The sequence below is a fragment of the Anabas testudineus genome, chromosome 17 (assembly GCF_900324465.2).
Source record: "Anabas testudineus chromosome 17, fAnaTes1.2, whole genome shotgun sequence".
Taxonomy (NCBI): Eukaryota; Metazoa; Chordata; class Actinopteri; order Anabantiformes; family Anabantidae; genus Anabas; species Anabas testudineus.
The window spans coordinates 16,985,057-16,999,769 of NC_046626.1; the positions used below are offsets into that span (position 1 = coordinate 16,985,057).

The 14,713-nt window shown below is 41.1% G+C and overlaps 1 protein-coding gene across 1 annotated transcript in view; it reads left to right on the forward strand.

The window, feature by feature from the left end:
• The window catches only part of LOC113171312 (protein tyrosine phosphatase receptor type M), a 125,926-nt gene that overhangs the window by 77,722 nt on the left and 33,491 nt on the right, over window positions 1-14,713 (forward strand). Inside the window, 6 exon segments of the mRNA XM_026373602.1 lie at window positions 397-670; window positions 3,030-3,066; window positions 3,798-3,872; window positions 5,303-5,438; window positions 6,797-6,826; window positions 14,314-14,531. Coding sequence (XP_026229387.1) covers window positions 397-670; window positions 3,030-3,066; window positions 3,798-3,872; window positions 5,303-5,438; window positions 6,797-6,826; window positions 14,314-14,531 — 770 coding nt within the window.

Below are 14,713 nucleotides of genomic sequence, written 5' to 3' on the forward strand. Positions count from 1 at the left end.
TTATGTCGAGTGCTGCATTAAGGGTCTGATTATTAGGAATGTTGGTGTCGTGTGTGTAAAAAAGTGAAGATGTCTGAAAATGTTCTGAGGCCTCTGTATATTACAATACTTTAATTACTTTTAAAACATTTTTAATGAGTAAACCTGAAATATTTGGATGGGAAACATTAGGTTTCCATTACATAAATATCTTCTATGTCTGGTCTAGATGAAGGATCATTTCTAGAACCTTGGTGTACTCTTTGTAACACACATATCTGCCATTCATAAAGATGCAATTTTTATATTTAGCATCACTACCTGGCAAACCAGAACATCTCTAGCGATGCCAACAGTGTTCTACGAGACTCAAATGGCCCATTTGAGTCTGATTCTGTTTGTGTTCTGTGTTTGCAGTGCATACCAGGTGGTGGTGGAGGAGGAACGTCCACGCAGAGCACGAGGCACAGCAGAAATCCTCCGCTGCTACCCAGTTCCCATTCACTTCCAGAACGCCACGCTTTTAAACTCCCAGTACTACTTTACTGCTCAGTTCCCTGCTGCTGGCATCCACTCGCCCCAGCCCTTCACTGTGGGGGACAACAAGACCTACAACGGCTATTGGAACGCCCCTCTGCTGCCCCAGAAGAGCTACAGCATCTATTACCAAGCTGTCAGCACAGCCAACGGGGTGGGTGTTTCACGAATTTGTAAAATTCATACAGTTTTAGTTGTGCTGATGCTTTTTTTGTGTCCCATTTGCTTTGTAACCACTGGTGGAAAATAACCAGGTGCAAATGTATTTGCCCTTTACTTCAATATTTCATCAGCTGCATCAGTAGACTTATTGACAAATGCATTGGATTGCATTTGACTTTGTAAGTGTACCTAATAAAAGAATACTGCTTATATAATAATATAACACTGTGAAATTGGCTGTTCTCCTTAATGAGAACTTTTACTGCATTTTGCTCAGAACACAGCTGTACTTTTATTTATTGTGTATTTATAGTAATATTTGTACATTTCAGTTAAGAGTCTGAATATTTCTTCCACTACATAACAAAGAGGCACAAAATAACACAGGTCCAAGCTCCACTTGCTTACATGTTGTGTGTTTGTTGCGTGGCACGTTGACATTTCATTGTTTGACTGCGTAGCTCAGTTCTGTACTAATAAGTGTCTACAGCACACTGTCTCAGCTCAGCAATTGGATAAATAAATTAGCATAGTCGAGAGAACAACTAATTTGTGTACTTAATTTAATGAGGTACAAGCACTAAAAATACAAACAACTTAAAGTTGAATGTTGCTTGAGAAGTGTTGATGTCTCTATTCTTCTGTACAAATCTCTGTTACTCTGCACAGTAACTGTTCACATAAGCAGCACCATGCACATAGCAGCTCAATTGACCTGCGTGCGCGTGTGGCCTCTGATAGATCTGGCCGTACTCGGATGGTGTGTACCAGCAGCACTGTCTGCACTCTTAATGGGCTGCAGCAGGGTCAGACTTGGAATGCAGCGCTCTCTCCGGTGACATGCTCTCTTCCTTCATTACTGTGGTCCTGTTCTGCCTTTTCCAATGAAGCTTTATGCCAAATGCCAGATAAGCCTTTGATCAACAGCATTTAAGAGAAGCAGTCGTCCCAGCGGCAGTTAAGTGTGGGAGGCAGGCAACAACAACAGGGTTACCGATCGTACAGGTCGCAGCCTCTGTCATCAAGTGGCACTTGGCGGGGCTCTCCCTCCATGGAGCCGCAGCAGACAGCTCAATGGTGACTTCAAGAGCCTGACCGAGTGTGGTCCTGAATGAGAATCGCCACAAACAACCTCCTTGAGAAACACCAGCCCGTCTTTAAGGAGGCAATCGAAATAACACGTGAGGCAGGGCTGAATCCAATTAGCGAACTTGCTCTTGAGAGTAAAGATTTGGAGGTTTGGAACTTTCCAGGGTGAATTAGTGAGCGGTATGAATTGGCCGATAGCGTTCTTCCTTGAATAAACAAAATGAAAGAGTCTCTTGTTGATACAGCATAAAGCTCTGTCTCCATGATGGAGACATTTCTGACATTATTTTTATATTCAGTGTTTTGATTTGCAGTAGCCAAATGCACTCTCTTTTATGAAGCCATCACTGTCAGTATTGTAGGCTTTAATTAATGTCTAATGATGTTGGACTGCTTTGTTTGGGCCTCTTAAACAAAATTAGCACTTAGAGAAGGTGAGTGCTATCCATACCTAGATTTTTTATCCTTCTATTCAAACAAAAATCTAATATGACTTCTTGTAGTGCTGCTTTTAACAAAAGGACCATCTGACAGCTTAAAAGCTATAGTAATGTAGTAATGGGAACGCGCATGCACGTAGGATCATGTAAATGTTCGTGTTTTTTCTCTTTTCTTTATGCCTCTCATGGTCTCTGAATGTCGTCTCTCCCACGTGTGCATATTGCTCATTGGACAGCTTGGCTGGGTCAAACACAGGGACACAGCACTCGTGTCTTTTGTGTTGTATTACTCATTGCCCCGCTGTTCCTGTCTGTGTCCTTTTTCCTGTTCACCAGACCATTGTTGACAACAAACTTCTCTGCCAGCAGCGAGAGCAGTGTGTTTTTTTATTTTTTTTCTGCTGTTGAAGGCTGTTGTCAGAGCTGAAACTCTGTTATACATTCAGAAAGCCTCCCTGACGTGTCATTTTGGAGCCCTGCATGCTGGGTTGGTGTCGCTTGTCACAGGGCTCTGGTTTCTCCACAGTGGCTGACCACCTTGAGCCGCAGGCTGCCGACAGATCGCTGTTGGCTGACAAATCAGCAGCTCAGCACCACTAATCTGTGCTGTGGGCCCTCTCGCCTAACTGCGTTTTGTGTCACAGTCATTGAGCGCAACAGATGATCGGGGAGAGCGCGGAACTTGCCGAGCTGTTTTGTTGTAGCCATGAGTTCTTTCGATAGGTGTTGTTGCTACCAAAAGCGTGTGTCATAATAATCTCTAATTCTCTTCCTCGTCTTCCTTCCTCCCCTCTTCTTCCCCTAATTTATGTGTTTGTACAGGAGACCAAAATCGACTGCGTTCGAGTAGCCACCAAAGGTAGGAAGAATAAGGATCCACACACGCTTCCTAGAATAACTTGGATTGGATTACTGAGAACTAACAAAACTAACATGTTAAATTGATGTAAACGGTCACATCTTAGTGTCACTCCTCATTAAGTAACACTAGAAATAAACTAGTGTGTTAGCCTTTGTGTCATATGGCCTTCACATAAATTTTGTCGATAGACTGATCAAGAACATGTGTTATTTCATGAGTGGGAGGCAACCTGTGTGCCCATCGAGGTCCGTAGGTACTTAACTATGCTGCCTCTATGTCCTTTTCCACACATTAAGGGTGATGAAGTCTAAACACCATTGATCTGGGAGCAGAATTGATGAGGCCAGTGGGAGCCTTAGGCACACTCTGTTCTGGGCCGGGGGAGGTCCTGTCACATGCCCCAACAGTCTTGTATATTGTGGAGTTTGCATGCAGCAGTTTGAGATATCTATCTATCCATCTACTGTACTCAATAAGACTCAATAGGTTGAAGTAAAAGAGCTGCCAGGGTACATTGTACTGCACTACATCAGGAGCAGCTTGTGTGAAACAATTGCAAAAACGAATTTAGCTTCCTAACACTGTAATGGATGTCTTTCTTTGCATTAATGGTGCATGGTGATGGTAACTGTTGGTACGGCTGTTATCAGCTTCAGTGTGGCCTCTCTCTCTCTCTCTCTGTGTCTCTCTTTACTGCATGCCGTCCTGGATCCACTGACTATACTCAGCCGCCATACTTGTGACTCAGCTCACAACTCCCTACATCCGCATCGCCCCAGCGGCCGGTGACAACCAACTAACAGGTCAGACTTGTAGCTTTCTCTACATTCTCTGCCACAACACTTGTTTTTTGTTTGTTTGTTTTGTTTTCATTTCTTGTTTATCGTGGCAGCCATACTCATAACTCCCTCAACAGGAAGACAAACAGGAGGAATATTGCATGTGTGTGGTTTTGTTTATGGCCTTGCTACTTGTATAGGATCGGTGTGATTAAATCAAAGACTCACCGGCATCGTCTTCTACCTTCATCTTCTCACCATTGCCGAACATGAAAGACCTGCTCGAGGTGCACTTTTTATTTGAAGTGTCAGTGTTGGAGATTTCTGACAGGAGTTAAACTCTTTTCATGAACATTCCTCATTATTTCTGGGAAATTTATTGTTGGTTAGTCTTGGTTGCTGCAGTTGTGAGAACTGTAAACACACAAGCAGATGCTGAAGTGCTCACTGTGAGGATCTGGAGGTTTTTCAACACTGTTGAAATTGTGCTCCGTTTCTACTGGTGTGTGAATCTCACGCTCTCTAAGGCTAAAATGAAAGAATATTGACTTGTCTAAGCGAATATACACCACTCACAGCTCAAATGGAGATTTGTCACTGACGGCATTTCGGTAAGATTAGTCTCCTACAGTATATTGAGACAAAACCAGCTCCATCAATCTAGACGTGATTGTTAATATGTCACCAGTCTTGAAATCCTCCGCTCTGCCTTAAAAACCTTATATCTAATAAAGGCCTGGTTGTTGATAACAACACACTAAAAGCAGAACAATATGTCACAACCAGCCTGGGACGGATATTTACCTTTTTGATAGGGACAGAAAATGGCAACGCTGAGGAGAGAAGGAAGCCCGCTTTAACAGATTTGTCTGACATAACAATTTATCATTCTAAATTTACCCCTGGTGACAAGGAATAATGGTGTTGTTCAGGTGAACAGTTGTGATTCCAGCAACATTGCCTTCCTCAGAGTGCTTCTTATCACTTCCCGGGGAGCAGATGGTGTTAAAACAAGCTGCTTTTTCCCCACACTCTCGCTACGTGTCTCTCGTTATTGGCTATCTCCTCCCAAGCTGATATTTAATGTTTTGGTTATTTCAGGCTTTTTTATCTTCTTGGGTATTATCTTCCTCGCTCTGCATCCAACATTTTTCTACACGCCAGCAACCATTTGCCCCAAACATGATTAACCAAGGGTAAAGCTGGTGCTGACTTATCTCTCCCAGTGCAGCTTGATCCACAATGCGCTGATGTCCACTAAGGACAGAGTTAAAGGTGGAGTTCTCAGGACAATAGGAGTCTCTTAATTTTGGAAAACTATTATTCAGACCTTCAAATTAAAGTGTATTGATGAGTCCACTTACAAATAGGTGAAAAGAAAAGTGTTCTGCTCTATTAATTATTATATTAATATATTTTTTGTTTTAACTTTAATGCATTGTGATGTTTTTCAGGAGCAGCCACTCACAAACCCGACGCCGTAGAGCCTGAGAAACAAACTGACCACACGGTGAAGATCGCCGGGGTCATCGCTGGTATCCTCCTCTTCGTCATCATCTTCTTAGGCTTAGTGCTCCTCATGAAGAAAAGGTAAGCTATTTCTTTCTTACTTGTTAAAATACTTAAAATTTGTGGAAGAGGGAGTAGCTTCTGTTTCATCATTTTGTATATTTCTCCGTCAAACAGTAGTATTGTCAGCGTCATAGTAAATAATTTATTTGATTATGTTGATATGCCCCATTAAGGCTGTTTACAGCCGTGTGCCATTAAAAATTAATCCGTTCCACGGCACCCTCAAACAAATGCACAGCGCTTCAGTGACACTGGAATGGGAATAGGAAAAATGTTTTTTTTTTTTTTTGAGGCCTGTGGTATGGAGTGAGGCGGGGAAGAGATAAGAAAGAAACTGTGATGAGAGGCTCAAAAGGAGAAAAGATGGCTGAATAGCTAAAGCTAAGTTTACATTAGCCCCGGACACCATGCAGGAGAGGGGTCCTCTGTACATATCCCAGCATCAGTGGAGCTGAAGCTCAGCAAATATCAGCCCCCTTGTGTCCACATGAAACACGTGGAATGATACGGTGTCAGTTTCTGCAGAGATTTTGTTGGTGAACATAATTTGGTTTCGTTTAATAGTTTGATTGTCAGTTGCAGGGACAAACTCCTTACATCGTAGCTGTGCTTCCTGTACTTTCTTTTTTAATATTAAGTTTGTTTTTAAATAAAGTGTAAAGGTCAGCAGAGGCGATGAAGTAGAGATGAAGTAGAGATAGCTGAACATTAGGCATAGTTGTCTACTAATTGAATCACTACGCTCCATATTTATTTATTATTATCATTTATTTTTTGACAGCACAGTTAGATTCTGTATTTTCCACAGTAGCATGTCTGTGTAGCACAGTGATCAGAGGGTTCGGTGGGAAAATCAGCACACAGTAATGGAATTGTTTTCAATTAGCCTTAATCAAACCAGAGATGGAGATGACTTCATTGGCTGAATTGTGTGTAATTTACTGTTACCAACGGGGAATCCGAGTTGTGTTTAGACATTCAAATCACTCATTAAGTCGCAACCTTGGAGGTCAGATATGATAATTTTTATAGGTGTTTGAAATTATGTGTTCATAAAAAGGTGGTTTTAGTGACAGCATGGGATGCGTCTGATTTGCCGTCACGTGGTGTAGACTAGCTCAGTATCGGGTTACATTAGTGTTTTGTATCGTACTGTACCGAGGCCCCCCCCCTTTTCAAAGCATGACATGACTCCAAGCGATCACCTTCTCCCTCACGACCACTAGTTTACCTCCACGTATGCCACCATATCTGATTTTGTTCATTTCTACTCTTTTTTCAAACATTAATATATTTTTACTTTTTCTTTCCTTTTCATTCCATCCCCTCCCCCCCCCCCTCCACTGCTTATATCCTACCACCACCCCACTCGGCAGAAGAACCTATCACTCCTACACTTACTACCTGTAAGTAACCACTTTGTGTAATGTTAGTGCCATGCTTTTCACCCACACGCTGTTTCCTATGCATGCAAAGAGCCATGTCATCCTCATCCTGCCCAGAGCCATTACAGAGGCCCAACTGTAATCTCTGCTGGGGGAACGGAGGACGCCACTCCAATGCATCTCCACATCATACTGTATGTCACTTTGGCACCACTTCTGACAAAGCAGACATACGCAGCTACACCCCCACGAAATAAACCTGCCACTGCGATGATATTGCAGACATAATTTCTGCTAGAATTTTAAGGAGTTTGTTTATGCAGTGATGAACTAAACTGCCTTAATGATTATACGGCTGCCAAACTCATCATGTGTAAGAAAAAAAAATCAATGCAGTAGCTGCTGCATTTTTACTGAGTGTGAATTTTTCATTCGCCTCCAATGATTTCATCTCTGTTGACTCAAAGTTAGATTTTTTTGAAGTGCCTATCACAGCACATCTATGCTTTAGTTGTCTCCTGAACCTCAATGAGCTAGTTCAAATATTTCACATTTTGTACACTTAAGTATACACTGTGCAAATGCCAAAAATGCAGTCAGTAACATTGTGTGGGACAGACCTAATTTCGAGGTATTAAACAGAAAACGGAAGCATGAGCTAACATGTCAACCTTACCAATCTGGCTTCTTCTGCATGTGATAATTTCACGTCTTTTTCTGCCCCTTATCCATTTTCTAATCAGACCATTTCTGCTCTCATGCTTTTTCTTGCTTTTGTTTTTTTTTTTCCCCCGAGCATGTTTTTTTCGGGGTTACTGCACGTCCATCCCTTTTGATTCTATGGTGATGGTGGAGTTGTGTCTTTAGCTGACAAGACATTTGCATCACTACTGAGCGAGCTGATGTGATCACAGAATAACCTCCTTTCTATTTAGATGTCTCCAACTCCATAAAACAATAGTTGTAGTGATGCTTTATTCGCTCTTAATATAAGAGATGATTCCACATCACACCTCTGAATAGTAAAGAAGCTTATTCTGCAGCTCTGCTTTCCCTGCTGTAGCTCATAAGCTCCCTCTGTACAGTCTTTGTGATGGATGCCGACTAATCTGTCTTGAGTTGACTGTGATCAGAGAAGAGAATGGAGGCTGCCTCACATCAAAGAACATCTCAGACTATACCTGGAGATAATACTACTCTGAATACTCAGCGTGTCACTCATAATAGATCACAGCTGTCTTGAATGGAAAGCCCCAATGACTTAGTGGAGTGGTGTCATCCAAGCTGTGCACACACATCGGCTGCGTTAAGCAGGTAGAAATTAGGTTGTCAGTGAAACAATCAAAATATTGTTTTTTGTGTTTTTGTTATGTTAATTATTATGTTTGTGTTGCTTTATTGTTTTAATACCAGTGTGCATGCAGGCATTAAAACAACCGCAGCTACAAACGGCTGCTGAAGTAGACGTACAGTACTTGTTCCAACAGCTGCCTCCAAAATAGACAGCAGGAAACACCCTTATACTGTAAACAGGTCCATAAATTATTTTCCACTAGAAGTTATGGATTTAAGAGCTATTTTGGATGTGTTCTGCTCTTTCGTTGAAACGATAGCGGTTGAAGTTGGATATTTTCCAAACAATGGATAGGATGCGTTTGAGCTGCAAAACCATAACATGGGTTTTTAGGAAGTCCCTTCAGGGGCATAAAGGGTATTTGTGACGTCCACAAAAACATTTTTCTACCGTGTCATGTGTCAAGATAAATTAAAGGTTTGCTGTTAAGATTTAAAAAGGGAATGCTAGGTCTTCAAATGTTGTGACTCCTCTCTGAAGCTGACAAGATAACAACAGAGTTTGCTGTTAGATAAGATCAACGACTAATGAGCCACAATGGGAAATTGTGTCATGAAAGCAACTAATACTGTACATTTAAAAAAAAAAACAGCCAGTAAGCATTGAATAGCTAAATAAAAAAGAAAAAGTCACATTATCATATTGAAACAATAAGAGCCTCACAACAGCAATATAGCTTTGGTTATATACTTACGAATGGCTAGAAGGTGTAATATAGTATTTAAAAAAATAAAATCAGTAATGATTTGATGGTTTTATGAACTACCAATTCACTATTGCTGATTATTGTATGTGTTGTTATTTTATGTGCTTCACTTCAGACGAGGTATAAATAATAATGTACAACAGTTTTTCACTGGGCATATTAATAAAAAAAAAAAAAAAAGAGCCCAACAAGAACCTTTCATATAAATAGTGTACATCTGGATGTTCAACACTAGATCTGCCTGATCAAGTAAAACCAGAAGAATTTGAATTCAGGAGGATTATGTTGAAATAAGGACGTTTAATTGAACTCACACTTTCTGTATATCACCTTCTGCAAGTGAAGGAAGAGTAGAAGCAGTAAAGTGGTGGTAGAGTAGTAGCTAATTGTGGCACGTTTGCACGTTTAGGTGAAAATGAATATGTTGCGTTTCACAGAGGTTCTCTCTGTCATTGGTGTTTAATGTTCTTCCTTTCTTCTGTTACTACTTTCTATGTCTTCAAGCTCAGATAATAGCAGAAACTAATCTATTGCATATAAACAAAGTTCAGATTGTTATATTAATTATAGACTGCATTCTTAAGAAGCTCTTCTCTAGAGCAGTCTCTGAGGTATTCATCTGCACTTCTGATGACAGCCTTGTTGCCAGCTATGAGATTACAACACCTCTATGATTGATGAACTCCATTAATGCTCTCATGCATTCATCAAAGTCTTTTAAAAGCAGGCAAACATCCTGCAGATGCCAAAATATGCACTTTAGCTATATTGCCAGAGGTGACTCTGGATGCTAACACGCAACGCAACATCAGTCAGAGTGCTCATTGTGAATGCAGTTACATGTGTGATCAAATATACGACCGTTCTTTAATCAGGTGGCCACACTGACCGCTGTGCCTGCTGCTGCTGGGGACAAGAGAAAGATCAATTGGCATAGAGCAAGGGTTGTGATTGAGTTTTTATTCCTGTGAGAGTTGGATTCATCCATCAAGCTGCAAGCATGTTAAGAAGGAACACACGTACGCTGTCATTTTCTAGCTGATACGTCAAGATTGTGTATTGCTCCTCAAGATGTCTTCAGATCAGGTGTCTGCATGTGATCTGACTGTAGAGTTCTTCCATATAACTCACAAAAGTATGTGCATCAAGATTAAACCACAGTAATTACTCAGTGTAAAACCTGCAAACAGAGACAAACAAAAAAAAAAAAACGAATAATATATCCATTCTGCTTTTCATATCATCAAAACAATATTGACCTATTCAGCATAAAGCACTAGTTATTATTTCTAAATTGGTTAAATTTACATGTATTATGTATGTATAAAAATGTTTTTTAGTGATGGCCTCAACTCTACAGTGTTCTTCTAGCATGTTTAGGTTAGTTTTGTTCTGTTCTGGTTCACTTTCCACTGTGTTCAGTTGTAAAAGCAGCAGTTCTTGTATCATAAAAGTTTAACAACCCAAACATTTAGCAACTAGCTGGTCAACACTTGCAGTTAATTGCAATGACCCAGTTATTTTGCTCAAGAGTTGGTGGAAAAAAAGAGCAAAAAGCAGAGTGAACATTAGATTTACATAAGCTGTCAATGTATAAATAGTATATTAGTGATCAAAAAAGTGTTAATAAACTGCTGGATACAAGACTTTCAAAACTAAATGTAATGGTTCCTCACTATTTTTCATAAGGACGGAGAGTTTAGTATCCCTCGGTGGCCTCATGAATGCTATTTTACAGGACTGAAAAAATGAGAAAGACATTATTATTGATAAATTCAGTCTTTAAATATTGGTGTTATGCTTAAAGTTTCTGCACAGTGTTTTATTGTATAAGCTTGTAAACACTATTCAGCTGTGACATGATCCATTTCCATCTGACAGGAGGTGACTTATAATATAAATCTCTATGACCTGCACTTTTTATTGAGTGGTCCTAATAGTAAACAAACCTGTATCTAAGGTGCTCATACTACAGTGTTTTATGAATAAGAGAAACTCATTCTTCCAAAAACTTGCTTTTAATAAACACTTCAGTCACTGTCAGATTGCGAGGCCTACTGAACGTGCCACATATAACACAGTGTGCTCAGGGCAAACACCTTCATTAAACCTTACAAGCAGAACATGCAGCAAGAATCACATTAATTGGTACAAGCCTTGCAGATTTTCGCACATACGAGCTCTGCATGTTGATGAGGAAGGGGAAAGAGGAAGAGCAGATAGAGGAGCAGGGCGGAGGGATGTCATGCGTGGAATGATAAAGTTTAAATAGATGTAATTTATGAAACATCTGTCTGTCACAGTTTGGCACTATAAACAATTACTTTTATCAGCTATTTACTAAATTACATGTAATGTGCTTATATACAGATAGTTCCATTATAATAGAGCTGATAATGTTTTTAGCATTAACTCATACACAAGGGAGGCTCCTCATATGCTTGTGTGTTTTATTTTTATTTTTACAATTGAGGATCAAAAAATAAAAATAGTTATGAAGGACACTCCTTTGCTTTGTTCAATGTACGCACTGGTTTGCAGCTGAGTCAAGCAATCGATTTAGCACATAAACAGTATTGTGTATCACTGAATACATAGTGTGAATAGAGAAATACTAGTTTCTCTGCTGCTAAAGTGAGTAAATGAAAAGGTGATGGATGGACAGACAGCCTAACAGAAGAACGGGTTAAAGATGGAGGCTTGTTTGAAATGAGACACAGTGCAAACAACTAGTGAAATACCCCAACTGGGTAAATCAAAGACGCTTCTGTTGCCCCTCCCAGCTGGATGTCAGTCATCACACACACACACGAACTGCAGATGTGTGTGCGGATTGTCTAATGAAGCTGTCTTTGTCCTAGTGTCACAAGGTTTAGGCTGCTCCCGTGCTGAAATGAGGCCCACCATGCTGAGCTTGAGGTTTTGAAGCTCTTGTCTTAGAAGCTGCGGCAGCGTCACCTCCCACAGAATAGACATCCTGGCAAACATGCAGACATACAATCTTAGCAGCTTGCTTTTTGTTGTAGCTGAACTCGTGGAGTTAGGAGCTCTGCTCTCTTAGATCCTAGATGTGCCAGGCCTGTCATGTACTGAACTGCAGACAATCTCTCTAATGAGAGTTGCCTAATATAGTTACCTGGGGTGTTTGCTCAGTCTTTACTTCTACAAACACCTCTGCCATCTGTCTGTCTTATCCCTTTAATACACACGCTCAGTACAGTTCAGGGAAATTTGTGATTTTTCTTGTTGTGCATGCGTGCGTGCAGCTGGTCCTACACATTTTTTTATTGGGTTTTTTTCCATGTTCAGCTTTACACTAACTATCGGGGGTGTTGATAAATGGTCACAATCGTCAACACGCACAAACACTCAGCTGTACACTTCCTTATACCATCTCTTTCAGCATCTCAGACCCTGTAATATAGTCATCTATCATTAAATTCTTACAAATGAGGAGAGAATAGCATGCCAATTAATCTTCATCTAACACCCACGGTGCCTAGCAAACATCCCAGTATTGCTGGTGCTTTCCTCGTTTTGGCAACGGTGTCTGTGCAGCCTCGGTGTCTGTGCAGCCTCGGTGTCTGTGCAGCCTCGGTTATATCCAGCGCTCTTGCTTCAACTGTTACACAGGCCAGGAAAGTGGAAGTCCAAGTCTCAACAGACACGGAAATAAGAGCAGTGATACAGTATTAAAGCCTGGATCGTAATGGTTCTCAATGGTTTTCTCCACGAGTGAACACAGTGTTGAATCAATCTTAATATTGCCTGGGGTACATACAGTTCCCCCTCCCCTCCTCACTCCTCTCTATTACAATATGAAGCTATAATGGAAAAAAAGAGACAAGATTGCCATTTTGTTCCCAGCTCTAATTGCAGATTAAAGGCAAAAAGTGGGTCCAGCAGATGAAAATGTCACTACTTTGTCACTTTGCCTTCTGAAGAACGCATACACTATTAGCCTCATGTCGGGGCCTTCAGAGCAAATGACTGTTTGAAGGCAGCGGGGGCCTGTTGCCATATGGCACAAGACAGCGACAAAATTGAGTAAACAGAAGAGATTTGCGAAAACAAAGCAGCAGGAGTACATCATTAGACAGCAGTTGTCCATGAGAGAGGCTGCGATTCAAATATGCAGAGGGGTCACACAGAGAGTAACAAAGTGCGAGGATCAGTGTGAGGGCTGCCATAGTTAATTTTTACACCGCTCGCTCCCCTCCAGCTACAAAGCAGCAGCAGAGCAGCAGATACAACAGATACGACTACCACTCATTGTTCCTTAGTGCAACTTCTGTGGAAATATAGGAGGGTCCACTTCTCAGAGTGATAATGTGATGCATTATTTATCACCATTGGGAAACTCTCTTATGTGAGTGACTTCCTCCTTCCAGAGGTCAGGGTCGGATTCCCCTTCAGGGATCCATTCTTACTTAGGACACTTGAGCAGAGTTAGAGGAGAAGGAAACTGGTTTGCACTCGCATACTTAAAAAGTTTTGACATCTTCCAGACTTTTCAGTTGTTGCAGAAGTAAAAAAAAAAACATCATCACAGTTTTTATATCTATCAAATTGGTAGAATCACACATGACCTATAGAAAAACATTTGAAATGAAATGTGATTACATCCTGAGGAGAACATGAATGTGCCAACTAAATGTTGATGAGATGTATCATCCGGAACTACAAATGTCAATCTTGTGGTGGCGCTGGGCTTAAAGTCGAGGGAACATCATAAAAACAAACACAGAAGGCACTAAACAACACAAAAAATTGGTTTCTCTGTAGGAAAATATTATAGTTTATTGCAAAGCATGTTGCACAACAGCAGCAACGCATTTCACCGTAGCTTTATGTTGTGAGCAGGGAATAGACAAAATCTCCATGCTGTATTTTATCATGAGTCAATGAAGTGAAACCAGGTGAGATGGGAGCTTTGCAGCTGTTTTTTTTTTTTTTCCTTCTTCTTCTTCTTTTATTATAAGAATCTGTCACCTTGTGGTGTCTGTGTGTGGATTTGTTCATGTGTGTGTGTCTCTGTATTAATTCCATACATAGAGCAGTGTCTAACAGTGTTTGATCAGGAACAGATTGCTTGTAGGCTCCAGCACATAAACTCAAAGTAGGTCAATAAAAGCAGGTTGACTGTTTCAGTTCACTGTTCACAACTCTAATTCTTCCCCCCCGAAAGACTAATTTTAAATCATCAGGGCCACTGATGTATTTGGGCCAGGGTGTCACACCTTCCATGCTTGTGGATTTATATTTCACTGCTTGAAAAAGCATCTGGAGCCTAATGAAACCTAATTTGACCGCAACCCAGAGCACATTAGCTCAGCCATCTCATTACACTGATGAGTCACCTCCACTAGTATCACACCAGATCAAGTCAAACACAGTCTTGGTTTTTATCTGATTGTTTGTTTGTTTGTTTTTTCCCTGCCCGTGAAGGAAACTGGCAAAGAAGCGCAAGGAGACGCTGAACAGCACCCGCCAGGAGATGACAGTGATGGTCAACTCCATGGATAAGAGCTACACAGAGCAGGGCACCAACTGTGACGAGGCTCTTTCCTTCATGGACACGCACAACCACACGCTGAACACTCGCAGCGAATGTGCGCTCACACTCAACGGCCGCAGCGAGTGCACCCTCACTCTCAACGGCCGAGGTAAGACGCCCCTGCATCAGCCTACCTGCCTCTCCGCAGGTCACACACACCGAGCAGGCCAGAAGCAATTTATTTGGTTTGGTCAGGTGAGGAAGAAATCAAAGGTGGCTCAGCTGGGAATATCACACTGGGACAACCTGCACATGTGAGTCTGCTCCGAGTAAACCGCAGATTTGGGAACA